The 17,730-nt window shown below is 43.3% G+C and overlaps 1 protein-coding gene across 1 annotated transcript in view; it reads left to right on the top strand.

Moving 5' to 3' along the window:
- The first annotated feature begins 6,978 nt into the window (after nucleotides 1-6,978).
- The window catches only part of LOC138973299 (uncharacterized), a 62,350-nt gene continuing 51,598 nt past the window's right edge, over nucleotides 6,979-17,730 (top strand). The window contains exons 1-3 of the mRNA XM_070346052.1: nucleotides 6,979-7,097; nucleotides 8,472-8,624; nucleotides 12,010-12,867. Of these exons, the coding sequence (XP_070202153.1) occupies nucleotides 6,984-7,097; nucleotides 8,472-8,624; nucleotides 12,010-12,867 (1,125 nt within the window). The 5' untranslated portion in view covers nucleotides 6,979-6,983. The remainder of the gene's footprint in view (nucleotides 7,098-8,471; nucleotides 8,625-12,009; nucleotides 12,868-17,730) is intronic.

Raw genomic sequence — 17,730 nt, 5'->3', positions numbered from 1 at the left:
TGATCTGCTGAGAGTCACCAGATAGCGGAAACGACGTTTTAGCTTTGGCACTGACACTTTTTCACCAGCAACTTTTAGAACTGATAAGCAGTACGTTTTGTGAATAAGTCTTGAACCAGAAAGAAGTAAGGGATCAAGTGGGATTCTTGTCCATGAAAGTACCCCGAGTCTTTTAACTAGATTTTTGTTTAAAGGTTATTGGAACGTTTCATTTATGACAAAACAAAACATGACATTCACTGTACTTCGATCCAGTGGTGAGGGCCCCAAAGGGTTTAAAATCGTGATCGTGATTGGCGTTTTTTGACCTTTCTGTGACCGTGATTGCCGAAATTTCCATTTCTGTGATCGTGATGGGACTTTGACCGTGATCCGTGAAGACAAAAAAATCAAGTCTCGTGATCGTGATCGTCATTTGATTTCGTGATCGTGATGGGCATTATTGCAAAGCATTTTATTTTCAACGTACATTTTTCACAGCTGTATCACTCTATGATCCTCTATTCGTCAAGGTGTTCGTGATCGTGAAAACAAAAATCAAGGTAACTGTGATCGTGAAAGCTAAAATTTCCCTTCCCGTGATCGTGATGATACCCCCCCCCCCCCCCCCCCCTTTGGGGCCCTCAGTGGTCTTTTACGTGGACAGACAGACAAACACTTATGATACAGATACTGAACGCGTCTCACCATTTTCCATGAGACTGGCTGGCAAGACGCTGGCGGGGCAATTCTAAAATTAAAATTTGTTATCAAAAGCATGGTTATTCGCCTACCGCGAAACAAGAATGTTCTTGACTGTGCGCAGTGCAGCTGCATGTTTTGGTGAACAAGGTTTCCGTGTAACCAAGGAAAGGACAAATGTGACCCTCCACCACGGAATGAGTCGCATGTCACCTTTGCATGATTTTCATATTTGTATATTTTCTTACAGAGTTTCTTATGCTCTATCCAGTGGTGAAAACCGTTTTAGAAAAGAGCGAAAACTTTTCGAGTTATAAGCCTGTGACTAATGTGACCGTCACACTGTTACCAGACACTCCCCGGACTGATATTAAGCCTAGCGCAGAACCGCGCGAGGTGACATGCGACTCATTTCGTGGTGGAGGGTCACAAATGTTGATGTGTTCAGACACAACGTGCCCATGCACGATTGGGTGAATTGATGACATCATCTCACAACAGACCGATGGCAAAAATACTTGCACACACTTTTGAAAAGTTGTAGTGAAAAATGTGCAAGAAAAATACCATAAAACAAACGCATATCGAGAGTAGGATACACATACAAGCAAACACATGGATGGATGTTTTATGTTCCTTTTTCAAACCAGTGCACTGCATTTCATTAAGTCTCAGCGAGAGACACAGCGAGATCGAGTTAGCAGGGTACATTACTGTAATTCTTCTTGTCAGATATAAGCGCATTTGGTTTGTGGAGTAAGCCCATACAGAAAATGCGCCAAACAACAAACGAGAAGCTCGATTTCTGTATTTGATGAATGAGATTTCCGGGCTTTTATGGGATATAGGAAGAATCGCAGAGTGTATGGATCGTTGCTTGAAGTTCTCTCCAACTGTTCTCCACTAACTCGGTGGTCGACTGCCCTTCTCCTACCTTCGTCCGTGCGATCTTCTTACACCGAAAACACGTCATATCGATCTGTCTACAGCTGATACTACCCTCCTCCTTGCCCCCCCCCCCCCTAACTATCCGCCTACCCTACCCCCACCCCCTCCATCACCATCAGTCCCACAACGAGTAGGTCACGTGTTTGTTTGAGGTTCCTGTTCAAACCTACGTACATCATTTCATCCAGTAACAACAAGAGATGAAGTAAACAGGTTGCATTTACTGGTTCGTAATATCTCTTCTGCACATTAGGCGCATTTTGTTCTTGGCGTGAATCCATGCATACAGCACAACTACCAAACCGGAGAAAGAGTCCGTTATTGATGAATGAGATTTCTATGCTTTTATAGGATATGGGGATAATATCCATCACTGAGTGCATAGATCGTTGCTTGAAACGTTCTGTCTTTGCGGTTTCTCCCACTAACCTAGTGATCGACTGCACTGCTCCTCCAAAACTCGCCAGACATCCTCACGATCTTCTTACACCCAAAACACATCATATCGATCTGTCTATAGCTGATACTACTCTGCCCCTGCCCCTCGCGCACAATCTTCGCCCCCCCCCCCCCCCAATACCCACCATGCCGCACCCCCTCCCCCCTCTGACACCTCCTCCCCCGTTCCACCCTCCACCGGACAGGATTTTTGAATATTTCAAAGATCAAGGTTTTTAGCAATATTTGAAGTACTCGCGGTGAAAAGACGTGAGCATTTTAAAACCTTTTTCATTTTACAGTGATAGATCTAATTGTTAATCATTTCAAACAAGGTGACTTCCGTGTGAACTGAGAATGGAAACAAGCCCGCATAGCCCTATCGGTACCCCCCGCGGGTTAGGGGGAGTCCCATATTGGTTAGGACTAGAAAGAATTTACCCGATGCTACCCAGCATGTCGTAAGAGGCGACTAACGGTTCTGTTTCTTCTCTTCTTTTGTCTTATTTCTGCCTTACCGGTCCTTTCACCTATATTTCCCTCCAAGAAAACTCTCCCTACTAATCCCTGCAGTTTTCCAATTCTTTTCTTGTTGTCTTATTTCTACCTGACTGGATCCATCACCTTTATTTCACTTACCAAAAGTCTTCTTTTCCACATCCTTATTTCTCTGCACCCCGCATGTCGTATGAGGCGACTAACGGTTCTGTTTCTCCTTTTACCCTTGTTGAGTGGTTCTTGTATAGAATATAGTCAATGTTTGTAAAGATTTTAGTCAAGCAGTATGTAAGAAATGTTTATTCCTTTGTAATGGAAACTTGCATTCTCCCAGTAAGGTCATATATTGTACTACGTTGCAAGCCCCTGGAGCAATTTTTTTATTAGTGCTTTTGTGAACAAGAAACACTTAACAAGTGGCTCTATCCCATCTCCCCCCCCCCCTTTCCCCTATCCCATCTCCCCCCTTTCCCTCGTCGCGATATAACCTTCGTGGTTGAAAACGACGTTAAACACCAAATAAAGAAAGAAAGATAGCCCTATCGGTTGAAGGGACGTTACAAATAAAAATAAAACAATCTTAATTATGCCCGTGTTTCCGTATGCCTCGATCTTGCAATTCCTTTACGATGCATTGCACTTTGTGTGGTTTTGCCCTTGCCTGTCTGTCACTTCTTACTCTCAGTCTTCATTCTCTTTCTGGCATTATACTACCATTCTTGGCTTTTATCTTTCTCTCATTCTCCCACTTTTTGAATGCCTTTCTTTATTCTTTGTTCCATTGCATTTGTGTGTGTGTGTGTGTGTGTGTGTGTGTGTGTGTGTGTGTGTGTGTGTGTGTGTGTGAGTGTGTGTGTTTTTGTATGTGTGTGTCTTACATTCTTACCCTCCACCTCCCTCTCCCCCCACCCATTCCTCACTGCATCCCCCCTCCCTCTACCTTCTTCCTCCCGTTCCTACATCTTGACCCCAAATACTCCTCTGACTCTCATTTTTTCCTCGCCATGTTTTGTTGCTTTACACTGTAATTTGTCCGTTTGGAGCTCCAGTTTTCACCGTTTTGGATTGATTTATTTATTTGGGGGATTTTTTTTTTTTTTTGGGGGGGGGGGGGGTGTCATAATGTGTTCTTGCTCTTCCACTCTTGACCTTCCTCCTTCTCTGAATCCCGTTTGTTTTCGAACGTTTTTTGTTTTTTTGTTGCACTGTCCCCCAGTTTACCTCCAATGTGTTGCAACTCGTCCCACTTGACGTCAATCTTTTTCTCTTATTCCTACTTACCCAATGTGTTGCAACTCGTCCCACTCGACGTCAAGCTTTTTCTCTTATTCCTACTTACCCAATGTGTTGCAACTCGTCCCACTTGACGTCAAGCTTTTTCTCTTATTCCTACTGACCCAATGTGTTGCAACTCGTCCCACTTGACGTCAATCTTTTTCTCTTATTCCTACTTACCCAATGTGTTGCAACTCGTCCCACTCGACGTCAAGCTTTTTCTCTTATTCCTACTTACCCAATGTGTTGCAACTCGTCCCACTTGACGTCAAGCTTTTTCTCTTATTCCTGCTTACCCAATGTGTTGCAACTCGTCCCACTTGACGTCAAGCTTTTTCTCTTATTCCTACTTACCCAATGTGTTGCAACTCGTCCCACTCGACGTCAAGCTTTTTCTCTTATTCCTACTTACCCAATGTGTTGCAACTCGTCCCACTTGACGTCAATCTTTTTCTCTTATTCCTACTTACCCAATGTGTTGCAACTCGTCCCACTCGACGTCAAGCTTTTTCTCTTATTCCTACTTACCCAATGCTCTAAAGTTATTATTTTTTGTTCCATTGCCAGTCTTTGAGCACTCTTGCTTTTTGACACCCCCCACCCGGACCCACCGCACCCCCAGCTGTATCTTCTATCCCAATTCTTCCCCTTCTTCCTAGCTCTTGACCCCGTGTTTTTCTCTGACTCTCCGTTTATCCTTGCCCCCTTGTTGTTCCTTTACACTGCACCGTGTCCGTTTTGCCAATCGCTTGGGGACTGCGACACAGCACGAGGCTTTTAAGGGCTCTTCAATTCTCTCTGTATTTCCATTACTAGCAAAGGAGAACTTCAGCTAGCGTGGAAAATGGGCTTTTTCCAGAAAATAAGAATGGGAAGAGGGTTTGGTGTGGTTGGGGAGGGTAGAGGAGAGGTTTGATGTTGGTGAGGGAAGGGGAGAAGGTTTTAAGGAAGAGAAAGAGGGGAGAAGGGGGAGGAAGACACAAGAGAAAGACAGGCAGAGAGACGGAGAGACTGTTTGTGTTTGTGTGTGTGTGTGTGTGTGTCTCTCTGTGTGTCTGTGTGTCTGTCTGTGTGTCTGTGTGTCTGTCTGTCTGTGTCAGTGTGAGAGAGTCAGAAAAAGCCAGAGACAGAGGGGACGGGGATAGGACAGATAGAGAGAGAGAGGGAAAGAGAGACACACACAGAGAAAAAGGAGGGAGCAAAAACAGAAAAACAACAGAGAAACAACAGAGAGAGGGGGGCAAAGGTGTGAGTGGGGGGGGGGGGAGGGTGCGTGTGAGATAGGAGGGGTCGATCCGGTGTTTTTAGAGAAAGCTAAACAATTTTGGAAGCCGTCGGTGTTTCTTCCGACCGCTGTTCATGTGTACGTCGTCCCTGGTTGGCCTTTGCGACATGTACCGCCGGAATTGTTTTTATGGCTTTGGTTTGGCAAAAACACTTTGCTGCTGGCAGTTCACTAGTTTTGTCTGTAAATGTTACGCCCTCTCTCTCTCTCTCTCTCTCTCTCTCTCTCTCTCTCTCTCTCTCTCTCTCTCTCTCTCTCTCTCTCTCTCTCTCTCTCTCTCTCTCTCTCTCTCTCTCTCTCTCTGATGATGATGAAAGCTTCTTCAGGACTAACACGCCACACAAAAAGCAAGTAAAACGATAAATAAAAGCAAAACAGAAGCAAACTAAAAACTGAGAAGGTGAAGGAATGATTAAATCAAAAATATAGGAATATAACTAATCTGTTAAAGCCAAAAAACGTTTCGCTTTCATTTCTTTAATTTCTCCTGTAATTGTGCACTCTTATCTTTATGCTGACAATTAACACAGTTTTTCAAACAAGAATAGAAACATTAAACAGAGCTAATACAATTTTTATAAACGCAGAACGCGTTCAGGGAAACTCCGCTGAAGGCAGAAAACATTTCGCTTTCATTTCTTTAATTTCTCCTGTAATTGTGCACTCTTAACTTTATTTTGACAATTAACACCGTTTTTTCAAACAAGAATACAAACATGAAACAGAGCTAACACAATTTTCATAAACGCAGAACGCGTTCAGGGGAACTCGCAAATTCTCTTTTCCTATCGCAGCTCGCAGTTTTTCACCTTGAATACTCCACTAATCTGATCTGATTGGCTCAAATTACAGACATGAGAGAGAGAGAGAGAGTGAAAAAGAGAGAGAGTGAAAGAGAGACGATGAGAGGGAGGGGGATTCTGTTTTTGATCTTCATCCCATTTTCTTGATGAAATTCAAAGCCATGAAAAACAATTTGGAGCGTTCTGTCCCATCAATGTCTTTTGAGTGTTCGTCCTCAACATGTTTTTGATTGTTTTTAAATCCGAAATGGATAGACTTATCGGCCTTCAGAGTGGGCATAAACAATATACAACAAACACAAAACGATCTTAACTTATATTGTAACTTATCTTTGAAATGATGTAGATACTAAGTCACAGAACATAAGTTCTGTCAGTTGTCTATCGTGTGCATGTTTCGTTTTGTTTCGAAATGAACGTTCTATAATCTGAACCTTTCTATTTGTTGGAATAATTGTGTCCAATGATTACCCTTTTTTCAGGACAAAGATTCAATCCTTCAAGTCTCCAAACCGTCGACGAAAATAAAATAAAATGTTCGAGATAACTTTAGCAGCCCATGTCACCATATTCAAAACAACAACCGTAAGACACACACGGCAAGGAATAGTTACTGGAACGCTTCGTTAACGACAGAACGAAACATTTCCTAAAACCACGTTCTATCGATCTTTAAAGAACTGGATACACAGATATTTATGAAATATTTCATGATGAAACGATGAAGTTATCTTTGGCTTTTAGATTAACTCCTTTACAGAAGGTAAGGGGCAAAATCACATTAAACCTATTAGATGGCAAGGTACCGAATCGCCCCTTCCCGTTTATAGTTATTAGGGTGACTGATCGGTGGGGGTGAAATGCCACTCCTGAGAAAAACATGGGACGATATGGGAGAGGGTCGATTTAGGAGGGGTTGACTTGAGATGTGGCGATTTGGGTGGGGGTAACTCGGGACGTCATCAATTAAATCCCGTTAAAATCTTTTTCAATTTTCTTCACATTCATTAACTTATGTTTCTATTGTGTTTCTTCTTTCAGGTACGTGTGTGACAATGGCGAAGCTATGTCGTTTCGTCAAGCTGCACGACCGGTTCAACGCACAGGTGTTTACCTTCATGGTTCCTAGCAAGATCCTCCGGGAATTCTCACCTGATGTCTACTCAAAGGTTTGATCTTGTGTGTGTTAGGATGTGAGAAAATAGATGTAAGATCCTTAATCCAAGTCTTGGTCCAAATCCTGATCCGTGTTTTAGTATAGCGCATCTGCATATCATTTTTCTTTGAATAGTATATCATAACAGATACAATGGCCGGAGCACAGTTTCTCTGTAAATAAAATACCCAATACTAAGTGTAGACACACGACAGTGTTGTGCAAGACAAGGATGCAAATGTAAGCAAGTATCACACTGCAACGAAGACACGATCATAGAAGGAGGGAGAGACAGTGTGTGTGTGTGTGTTTGTGTGTGTGTATTTGTGTGTGTATGTATTTGTGTGTATGTGTGTGTGTGTTTGTGTGTGTTTGTGTGTGTGTGTGTGTCTGTGTGTGTGTGTGCTCTTTGGCCTGTGTGTGTGTGTGTGTGTGTGTGTGTGTGTGTGTGTGTGTGTGTGTGTGTGTGTGTGTGTGTGTGTGTGTGTGTGTTTGCGTGCACGCGTGATTTTAATGATTTTTATCGTTATTTTTTATATTTTTGTTGATGAGACTGGAGGTATTTTACGACCTCATCTCGGCAGCCTTCACGTTTTTCTGCTTTAAGCTCACACTTTATCGTCTTTTTTTCTCTTTTTTTTTTTCCTTTTTCTTTTGTGTCAAACGCACCTTCGTATGTTAAGCGCCTTTTTCGTGAAGTTTTTTTTTCGGTTGCTATTTCCAGGAAAGTTCTTGTGTTTCACGAAAACAATCTTCGATATTTATCTTATTTTGTTTTAATTTTCTGTGAGTTTAAACAAGATAAAATGCTTTACGTGTGTCAGCCGTATACTCGTATGTGCAATTTTCATTACATTTTTGCGAGTTTGTGGTTTGGGAACATCATTTATTTAAAACAAGTAGTATCGTATAAGCTCGAATGCTAGTTATGATTAGAGGTAGGCCAAAATCATGACAAAACATATAATGGCAAGGCAGACAATGACCTGACGGAGACCAATGGGGTAGGGCAGGGAAGAGCTTTCTCAGTAATGTGATTATTTGCTATGACAATACGATATATTATTGTGCAGCGAATTGTGTTCATTTGTAATAATTAGATTTAAATGCAATGTTGCGTCACGTTACGACAGGAAACTCCCCTTTCTTAAGACGCCCGATTTAAGACTAACCCCGCCCCCCCCCCCCCCCCCAAAAAAAAAAAAAAAAAAAAAAGGAAACCCGTACGCTTTCAAAATTAATGACTGTTAATAGCCTCTATACATTTACATTCATTTTAGGAAGCGGTCTTCTTTTAGGCCTAATTTTATGGGCTATTTGTGAGGACTGAAAGGGGATATTCTACTGTACCATTCCTTTAACCTTTAACCGTTGTTTTTTTCCCCAGGATTTTGTGTACGGTCAACAGAAGTGGAACGTCAGCTTTGTCCGGAGTGACCGACACATGGGAGCCTTTCTCAAGCTGACCACCCCTTCGCAAGGTTTACGATGTCGGCTGGACTTTTCTTTTTCCATTGTCAACAAGGAACATTTTACCAAGGTAAAGTATATGGACACATGTTTGTGGTTCACTGTTCATGGTTGCTGTGATCAGATTCTTCTTTGTTCTTGTAAGATGGCCGTGTCCTCCATTGCTACAAAAAGGTTTAAGGGGTTAACAAATACTTTTTGTTTTAACTTGAAATAGAGTCCTAGGGGTAAGTCAATCCAATTGCGATGATTTCATACACTGCAGAAATATATAAAGGAGAATGCTACTGCGAGGTTGGCACTTTTCTGCTCTTCAATAGAGCATGGGTTTATTTTTTGCTTCAGCCTTTCCTGATGCGTCTGCAGATGAGCGATTGCTGTGCCATTTTCATGTTTTCGTCAATACATTATTACAAGGAAGTTGCTGTTGTATACGAGGTAGCAGATGGCCCCTCGTTCTTCCATAAATTCATAAGCAAAACTTTTTGATCTGTTTGTCCCTATTCTTGTGTTTCCCAACAGACCATGACCTTGAGGTATAGAAGTGTTAGAGGTATTGACAATATTTCTCTTTCTCAAGGAAAGAACGGATCAAGCAAACTGATAAGCAATTATTCAGCAGCGTCACTCTCTTGTCTGAAGTCATTTACAAAATATATGTTCTTTCTCTTTTAACTTTTTTTTCTAAGTTTTGTTTTATTTCTGTATTTAGTTATTTATTTAGTTAGTTGGTTAGTACTTTAATTTGTTCCGAACTGTACATTTTCCTGAAATGTTGCCATCTTTTAAACATGAAATAAAAAGCTATTCTGTCTTTTTACCACTTTGACTGCTGGCTGAGTTTATCCGAGAATATTTCTGGCACTTTCACTTTGCCTCGAAGAGTGTCCAGCTTAGAATGTAGCTTAATCCTTTCCAACTTCTTTGCTTTTTTTTCAACATTCCAACATTTCATGTAATTCATAGAGAAGAGCTTATTTTCAGCTTCTAGAATGTTCTGAAAACTTCTACTAAATTCATCGCTTTTTTTTTACCTATGAACCATATAATCCTTAACCAGAGTTCTGTATGCTAAACCTAGTAGCTTTCATGCTTATTTTCCTCAGGGACTGTACATTCTTATCATTCATTAAAACCTTTTTTCCTGAGCAACACTTCAATCATTGCAACATCTTTCACTGCCAGACAAATAATTGTCACCGTAATTTCACCCGCAAGAACATCTCGATCGTTTGCAGTACAGAGAGGACCTGCAGATTGTCTAAAAGCTTCTCTCACTTTGCAAAACGGTCTCAGAAGTGTAATAGCCTCACTAGCTCTTTTCGCTCAATAGACCATCTCATTCATGCAGAAGAACTGAGGGTTTTCGAAAATGTGTCTTCGCGTTTTATATTATCCTCAGAACTGTAGTCTATAACATTTACTTACTTTATTACAACTTCTTCCCAAGAGAACATCTCGTTAACAGAGAAATGTTGTGACTTTTCGGAACGATTCTCGTTACTTTAAGAATGTTTTCAGAACTTTAGGCTAACCCTGGTAACGTTATTACCAGTTTCAGCTCAATTGACGATATCATTCGTTGCCACCTCTCTTTCCTTAGATACCGTCTCGTTCCGAGTTAAGAGTTTCAGGTTTTGTTAAAGCTTCTCTTCTCTTTTGCAAACGTTCTCTGAAGTGTTTGATACGTATTAGTGACTTCAGCACCTCTTTCGCCACCTCGGCTGTAGAGATCGAGACAGAGCTAAGAGCATTGTGAAAGTTTTTCGCAACTTGCACAGCGTGTTCGCGCTCGAGAGTTAAGGGCAGAATATACCTGCGCAGTTTCAGCGGCACAGACGACGCACTGCATATTATTGATCCCGCGATATATAGGGATTATGACGAGTACTTGGCCTGTTTTCCTTTCATGCAACGTGTAGCGGGCTGGGATAAGCTGCAATGCGTTGTCTGTCCTGCTGAAGTTACATATGTGAGCGCCGGTGTAACACGACATTTTTACTCCACGAAAAATTTACTCCGGAGTAAAAATTTCGTACGAAATTCTTACTCCGAGTACATTTTTCGTACGAGAAAAGAACTCCCCAAGGCACGAAAAAATTACTCCCTCCACGAAATTTTTACTCCCCATTTTGTTTACTTCCAGTAAAAATCTCGTACGCGAAAATGGGATGCGGGCGAAGGGATAATGCCAATATGTGATCTCGCGCAAACGAATGTCGCGCTACCCTCCCTCCACCCCTTCCACCACCAAGACTAACAGGGGACAAGGGAGTATAAATTTCGTACACCTGGCATGGGAAGTTAAATTGCTCGTGTTGGGGTGAAGTAATTTATTGGTTTTTTATTCGTCAGGGGAGTAACATTTGTGTACGAAATGTTAACTCGGAACTCACCTGTCGTGGGGAGTATTTTTCTCGTGTAATGGGGGAGTGCTTTTTTCGTAAAGGGAGTAACATTTTCGTACGAAATGTTTACTCCGGAGTAAAAATCTCGTGGGAGTAATTTTCTTGTGTTACACCGGGCCATAGGATAAGGGCTCCCTACCTACGCTCTACCTAGAGGGCCCCGGGACCCTCAATTGTAATGTGTAGGGAGTTCTTGGACCCCCTCGGTGGATCTCTAGGGGATCCGAAGACCATGAGGTTCAAATTCTTGCTTTCGGATGTCACATTCCTCCCCAGACATAATACCTGGAGTTTTTATGTCAAAGTAACGCCGGCGTTTTAAAACTCTCTGAGGCCTTCACAAAAACATAACGGTCATCATTATTGGTTAGATTAACTCCGTACATTTCAGTCGGTTCAGATCTGGTAGAACATTTTCTGCAAACAATACTGATGGTACGCATGATAACGGATATGTAGTGCGTTCTGGGACCCGCTATTTCCAGTTTTAGTGCGTCCTCGGACCCCCTCCATGAACTTCTAGTACGTTTTTTGTTTCGGCTTCTAGTGCGTATAGGACGCAGGGACGCACTGTTTGGAGAACCCTGCACGCTAATTCAGTAACAACTTTCTTCTTCCCGAAAGACCAACTCGTTCACAGAGAAGAGATGCGAGTTTTATGAAAGAATGTCTCCACTCTCGCTGAATGGTGTCACATCTATAGGCCAGCCTTACTAAATTCCCTGCCTCATTCTCCCCACACAGACTTGAGAAGAGCTGCGGATTTTCTTTTTTGCAGCCTACTGCACAAAACACCCACCCACCCCACCCCCAGCCCCACAGCCCCGCCCACACACAGATCATATGTTAATACAAAAGAACTGAGATCGTTTTACAATCAATGTACAATCTTGTTTTTTTTTAAATCTGAATTTTGAAATGTTAGCAGTCTGTCTGTTTTAGGATCTTTTTACATGGTTTTCTTCACTTTGCACAACGTTCCATAAAAGCATGTGTCCCTGAAGACCATAGAACTCATTACCACTGTCCGTGTTTCCCGCCGCACAGACCGTGTCTTTCATCGAGAAGAGCTGCGAGTTCACGCCGGAGTGCCAGCTGTTCGGCAGGAAGACCTTCGCGGAGACCGAGGACCTTGTGGCGCGCAACTTCCTGCAGGACACGGGCGAGCTGATGATCGAGGTCGAGATGCGCAACATCCACAACCTCTACGAGTGCTACATGCGTCTCCCCAAGGACATCCACGGCGGCAGCAACCACCACCGCCACGGCTACCACCACCACTCCGAGAGGTTAGAGTCCACCTACTTCCTCTACGGGCTGTCTGACTGGAGCGTGTCGCTCTTCCCTGACGCCAGCTCCACAGAGGCGGACGGCAGCGTCGCCGTGCAGCTGCAGAGACACTCCAGCTTCGACCATCTGTGCTGCGTGCGCTACCGCGTCATCCTGGGCGACGAGGGCACGTTCGACTCGGGTGACCTGGAACAGATTCTGGACGCTTCGGGCGTCGGGGAGCCCTTCACTGTCGGGGCTTCCGTCTCCCGCTTGGCGAAAGGTCGCTCCACGCTGAGGGTCAAGGTGGAGATGATCTCTGTCGTGTACGTCTCGGAGGCGTCGGTCAGTGTCACGTCCAGGACCAAGAACCGGGCCCACCTGTACGACCGCGACAAGCAGGCGTGGATGCTGGAGGCGGACACCAACGGCAAGTTCCTGGCCTTCAAGCTCTACTACACCGACATTTCGCACGTGCCGCGCAAGTTCACGCGCTACGTGTCGTGGCACCTGCGGATTCTGACGCGCGGCAACGCACGCACGGCGCGGCCCCTCAACGGCCCCTTCGCCAAGTACTACGTGCAGCAGGAGCTGGATGAAGGCTTCACCATGAAGACCGACATCCCCGTGGAAGAGGTGAGTCAGGCGCTTTAAACAAATCAAAAATTAGAAATTGTTTTTATTCATTACTTGGTGTTGTTGAGAATTTATTTTGATAATGATTATGCTTAAGTCTAAACGATAGATATTAAACGAATACGTTCTATTCACTGTTTGATATATGTTATCGGCATTTATATGCACCCCCCCCCCCCCCCACCCACCCCCACCCCCCCCCCCCCCCCCCCCTTGGGAAAACTGTTTGACTCACCATAATTATCAGATCTTGCCAGGCTCGTCCATGGACTAAGAGCGTCCCGTAACTTGGGCACATATCAAGAATCAACACCTTTAATGCGTGATGGGGTGAGTTTGATTATTTTCATGAATTAATTTCCGAAAAAGCCACTTGTTAAATTAATTCATCACAAATAATCCCACTGTGCACAGAATGAGACTGAGCAGCCTGGCTGTTGATTATATTGGTATGTGATCTAGTGAAGGGATGGTCTAACTCCATGTACAAGCCTGGCTGTTGATTATGTTGGCATGTGATCTAGTGAAGGGATGGTCTAACTCCATTTACAAGCCTGGCTGTTGATTATGTTGGTATGTGATCTAGTGAAGGGATGGTCTAACTCCATGTACAAGCCTGGCTGTTGATTATGTTGGTATGTGATCTAGTGAAGGGATGGTCTAACTCCATGTACAAGCCTGGCTGTTGATTATGTTGGTATGTGATCTAGTGAAGGGATGGTCTAACTCCATGTACAAGCCTGGCTGTTGATTATGTTGGTATGTGATCTAGTGAAGGGATGGTCTAACTCCATGTACAAGCCTGGCTGTTGATTATGTTGGTATGTGATCTAGTGAGGGGATGGTCTAACTCCATGTACAAGTCTGACTGTTGATTATGTTGGTATGTGATCTAGTGAAGGGATGGTCTAACTCCATGTGCAAGCCTGGCTGTTGATTATGTTGGTATGTGATCTAGTGAAGGGATGGTCTAACTCCATGTACAAGCCTGGCTGTTGATTATGTTGGTATGTGATCTAGTGAAGGGATGGTCTAACTCCATGTACAAGCCTGGCTGTTGATTATGTTGGTATGTGATCTAGTGAAGGGATGGTCTAACTCCATGTAAAAGCCTGGCTGTTGATTATGTTGGTATGTGATCTAGTGGAGGGATGGTCTAACTCCATGTACAAGCCTGGCTGTTGATTATGTTGGTATGTGATCTAGTGAAGGGATGGTCTAACTCCATGTACAAGCCTGGCTGTTGATTATGTTGGTATGTGATCTAGTGAAGGGATGGTCTAACTCCATGTAAAAGCCTGGCTGTTGATTATGTTGGTATGTGATCTAGTGAAGGGATGGTCTAACTCCATGTACAAGCCTGGCTGTTGATTATGTTGGTATGTGATCTAGTGGAGGGATGGTCTAACTCCATGCACAAGCCTGGCTGTTGATTATGTTGGTATGTGATCTAGTGAAGGGATGGTCTAACTCCATGTACAAGCCTGGCTGTTGATTATGTTGGTATGTGATCTAGTGAAGGGATGGTCTAACTCCATGTACAAGCCTGGCTGTTGATTATGTTGGTATGTGATCTAGTGAAGGGATGGTCTAACTCCATGTAAAAGCCTGGCTGTTGATTATGTTGGTATGTGATCTAGTGGAGGGATGGTCTAACTCCATGCACAAGCCTGGCTGTTGATTATTTTGGTATGTGATCTAGTGAAGGGATGGTCTAACTCCATGTACAAGCCTGGCTGTTGATTATGTTGGTATGTGATCTAGTGAAGGGATGGTCTAACACCATGTACAAGCCTGGCTGTTGATTATGTTGGTATGTGATCTAGTGAAGGGATGGTCTAACTCCATGTACAAGCCTGGCTGTTGATTATGTTGGTATGTGATCTAGTGAAGGGATGGTCTAACTCCATGTACAAGCCTGGCTGTTGATTATGTTGGTATGTGATCTAGTGAGGGGATGGTCTAACTCCATGTACAAGTCTGACTGTTGATTATGTTGTTATGTGATCTAGTGAAGGGATGGTCTAACTCCATGTACAAGCCTGGCTGTTGATTATGTTGGTATGTGATCTAGTGAAGGGATGGTCTAACTCCATGTACTAGCCTGGCTGTTGATTATGTTGGTATGTGATCTAGTGAAGGGATGGTCTAACTCCATGTACAAGCCTGGCTGTTGATTATGTTGGTATGTGATCTAGTGAAGGGATGGTCTAACTCCATGTAAAAGCCTGGCTGTTGATTATGTTGGTATGTGATCTAGTGGAGGGATGGTCTAACTCCATGTACAAGCCTGGCTGTTGATTATGTTGGTATGTGATCTAGTGAAGGGATGGTCTAACTCCATGTACAAGCCTGGCTGTTGATTATGTTGGTATGTGATCTAGTGAAGGGATGGTCTAACTCCATGTACAAGCCTGGCTGTTGATTATGTTGGTATGTGATCTAGTGAAGGGATGGTCTAACTCCATGTACAAGCCTGGCTGTTGATTATGTTGGTATGTGATCTAGTGAAGGGATGGTCTAACTCCATGTACAAGCCTGGCTGTTGATTATGTTGGTATGTTATCTAGTGAAGGGATGGTCTAACTCCATGCACAAGCCTGGCTGTTGATTATGTTGGTATGTGATCTAGTGAAGGGATGGTCTAACTCCATGTACAAGCCTGGCTGTTGATTATGTTGGTATGTGATCTAGTGAAGGGATGGTCTAACTCCATGTACAAGCCTGGCTGTTGATTATGTTGGTATGTGATCTAGTGAAGGGATGGTCTAACTCCATGTACAAGCCTGGCTGTTGATTATGTTGGTATGTGATCTAGTGAAGGGATGGTCTAACTCCATGTACAAGCCTGGCTGTTGATTATGTTGGTATGTGATCTAGTGAAGGGATGGTCTAACTCCATGTACAATCCTGGCTGTTGATTATGTTGGTATGTGATCTAGTGAAGGGATGGTCTTACTCCATGTACAATCCTGGCTGTTCATTATGTTGTTATGTGATCTAGTGAAGGGATGGTCTAACTCCATGTACAAGCCTGGCCAGATCTGAGATGGTCAGCCCAATTATTCACTCGAGAAGGAGTGTGCCTTTGAGGGCCTGAAATGTCATGATGCAAAATAGTACCTAGCCTTGGAGAATACACCAATACGATTTGACCATGCGGAAACATATATATATCTGAAATAAGGTAGCACTTTTTAGACTTGTCATTTGCAAGCAAAATGTGTCAGTGTACATTAACTTACCAGTCCAACACAATCAAGCAAAATATTGACACGGGGGAAAATAAATTCAAGCAGTTCCCAGTTTCTTAGCAGAAGCAGCGATAGATAAGCATGTTGCAAGATCTAGTTCGTGATAAAACAAAAAGACAATTGAAAAAGACAAGACTTTGAAAAATGCACACCCAACGGTGCAGCATTTTGTGAAACCTTGTTTGAAATTACAGACACGTGAAAAACAGCAGACTCTAAAATACAAATCTCAGCTCATTGTCTTGACAAGTTATGAGCTTGTTTTTAATAAGTAATCATTTCCATCTTCTTCTTCTTCGTTCATGGGCTAAGACTCCCACGTTCACTCATGTTTTTAGCACGAGTGTATTGTTACGTGACCGGCACGGTTGGCCTAGTGGTAAAGGCGTCCGCCCCGTGATCGGGAGGTCGTGGGTTCGAACCCCGGCCGGGTCATACCTAAGACTTTAAAATTGGCAATCTAGTGGCTGCTCCGCCTGGCGTCTGGCATTATGGGGTTAGTGCTAGGACTGGTTGGTCCGGTGTCAGAATAATGTGACTGGGTGAGACATGAAGCCTGTGCTGCGACTTCTGTCTTGTGTGTGGCGCACGTTATATGTCAAAGCAGCACCGCCCTGATATGGCCCTTCGTGGTCGGCTGGGCGTTAAGCAAACAAACAAACAAACAAAATTGTTACGTGTATGACCGTTTTTACCCCGCCATTCAGGCAGCATACGCCGATTTCGGGGGAGGCATGCTGGGTATTTTTGTGTTTCTATAACCCACCGAACTCTGACATGGATTACAGGATCAGTTCCGTGCGTACTTGGTCTTGTGCTCACACGAAGGCGGTTAAGTCACTAGCAGGTCTGCCCATAATTTGACCTGGGCGATCGGAAAAATCTCCACTCTTAACACACCAGGCAGCAGCGACCGGGATTCGAACTCACGACCTCCTATACCACCACGCCACTGCGCCCGTCGTCATTTCCATCATTTCCCGACACTAAGCTTCAAAAGGCCCAAGGCTTTTTGTCTTAATTGGAATTTACGGAAATGAAGGTTTCTGCATCTTCAAACCGCAATAATTTACAACAGTTTCTGACTCCTTTTTTTTTTTAAGTAATGGATTTGTTTTTATGGTCTTACGGCCATCTTATTAAGTTTTAAAGAAAGTAATGGATTTGTTTTTATGGTCTTACGGCCACCTTATTAAGTTGCTGATCAAATCTGAAGAAAAGAGAAAGAGAAAAAAAACGTTCTTCTTTATTGGCTGTGTTGCGTAGCCAAGGACTCTCAGGAAGCCTGGACGAACCTATTGCTATTAATACGATGGTTTACATGGGAAGGAAATAATCTTCACAGCCCCCGTCCTTCCCCCAGGAGGTTTACAGGACGATTCAAGCCTTTCACGACAAACACTTTTTTTAGCCGAGGAAATACTCTAGCTTCTACAACAACACTTTATGACGTATACAGATTGCTTGCGTGGCTATTTAGCTAAACCACACAGCTACCTCGTGCTGTATTCGTATAATTTGTGTTGCCCTACTGTTTCTTTGCCTTGTTTTTACCTTGTTGAAAAGAGGAACAAATTGATATTGTACCTTGTCTATAAGGCTTTTCATT

This window comes from Littorina saxatilis, linkage group LG1 (assembly GCF_037325665.1).
Source record: "Littorina saxatilis isolate snail1 linkage group LG1, US_GU_Lsax_2.0, whole genome shotgun sequence".
In the NCBI taxonomy this organism is placed as follows: domain Eukaryota; kingdom Metazoa; phylum Mollusca; class Gastropoda; order Littorinimorpha; family Littorinidae; genus Littorina; species Littorina saxatilis.
The sequence above is the reverse complement of the archived record's forward strand: the minus strand, read 5'-3'. Positions and strand labels throughout refer to the sequence as shown.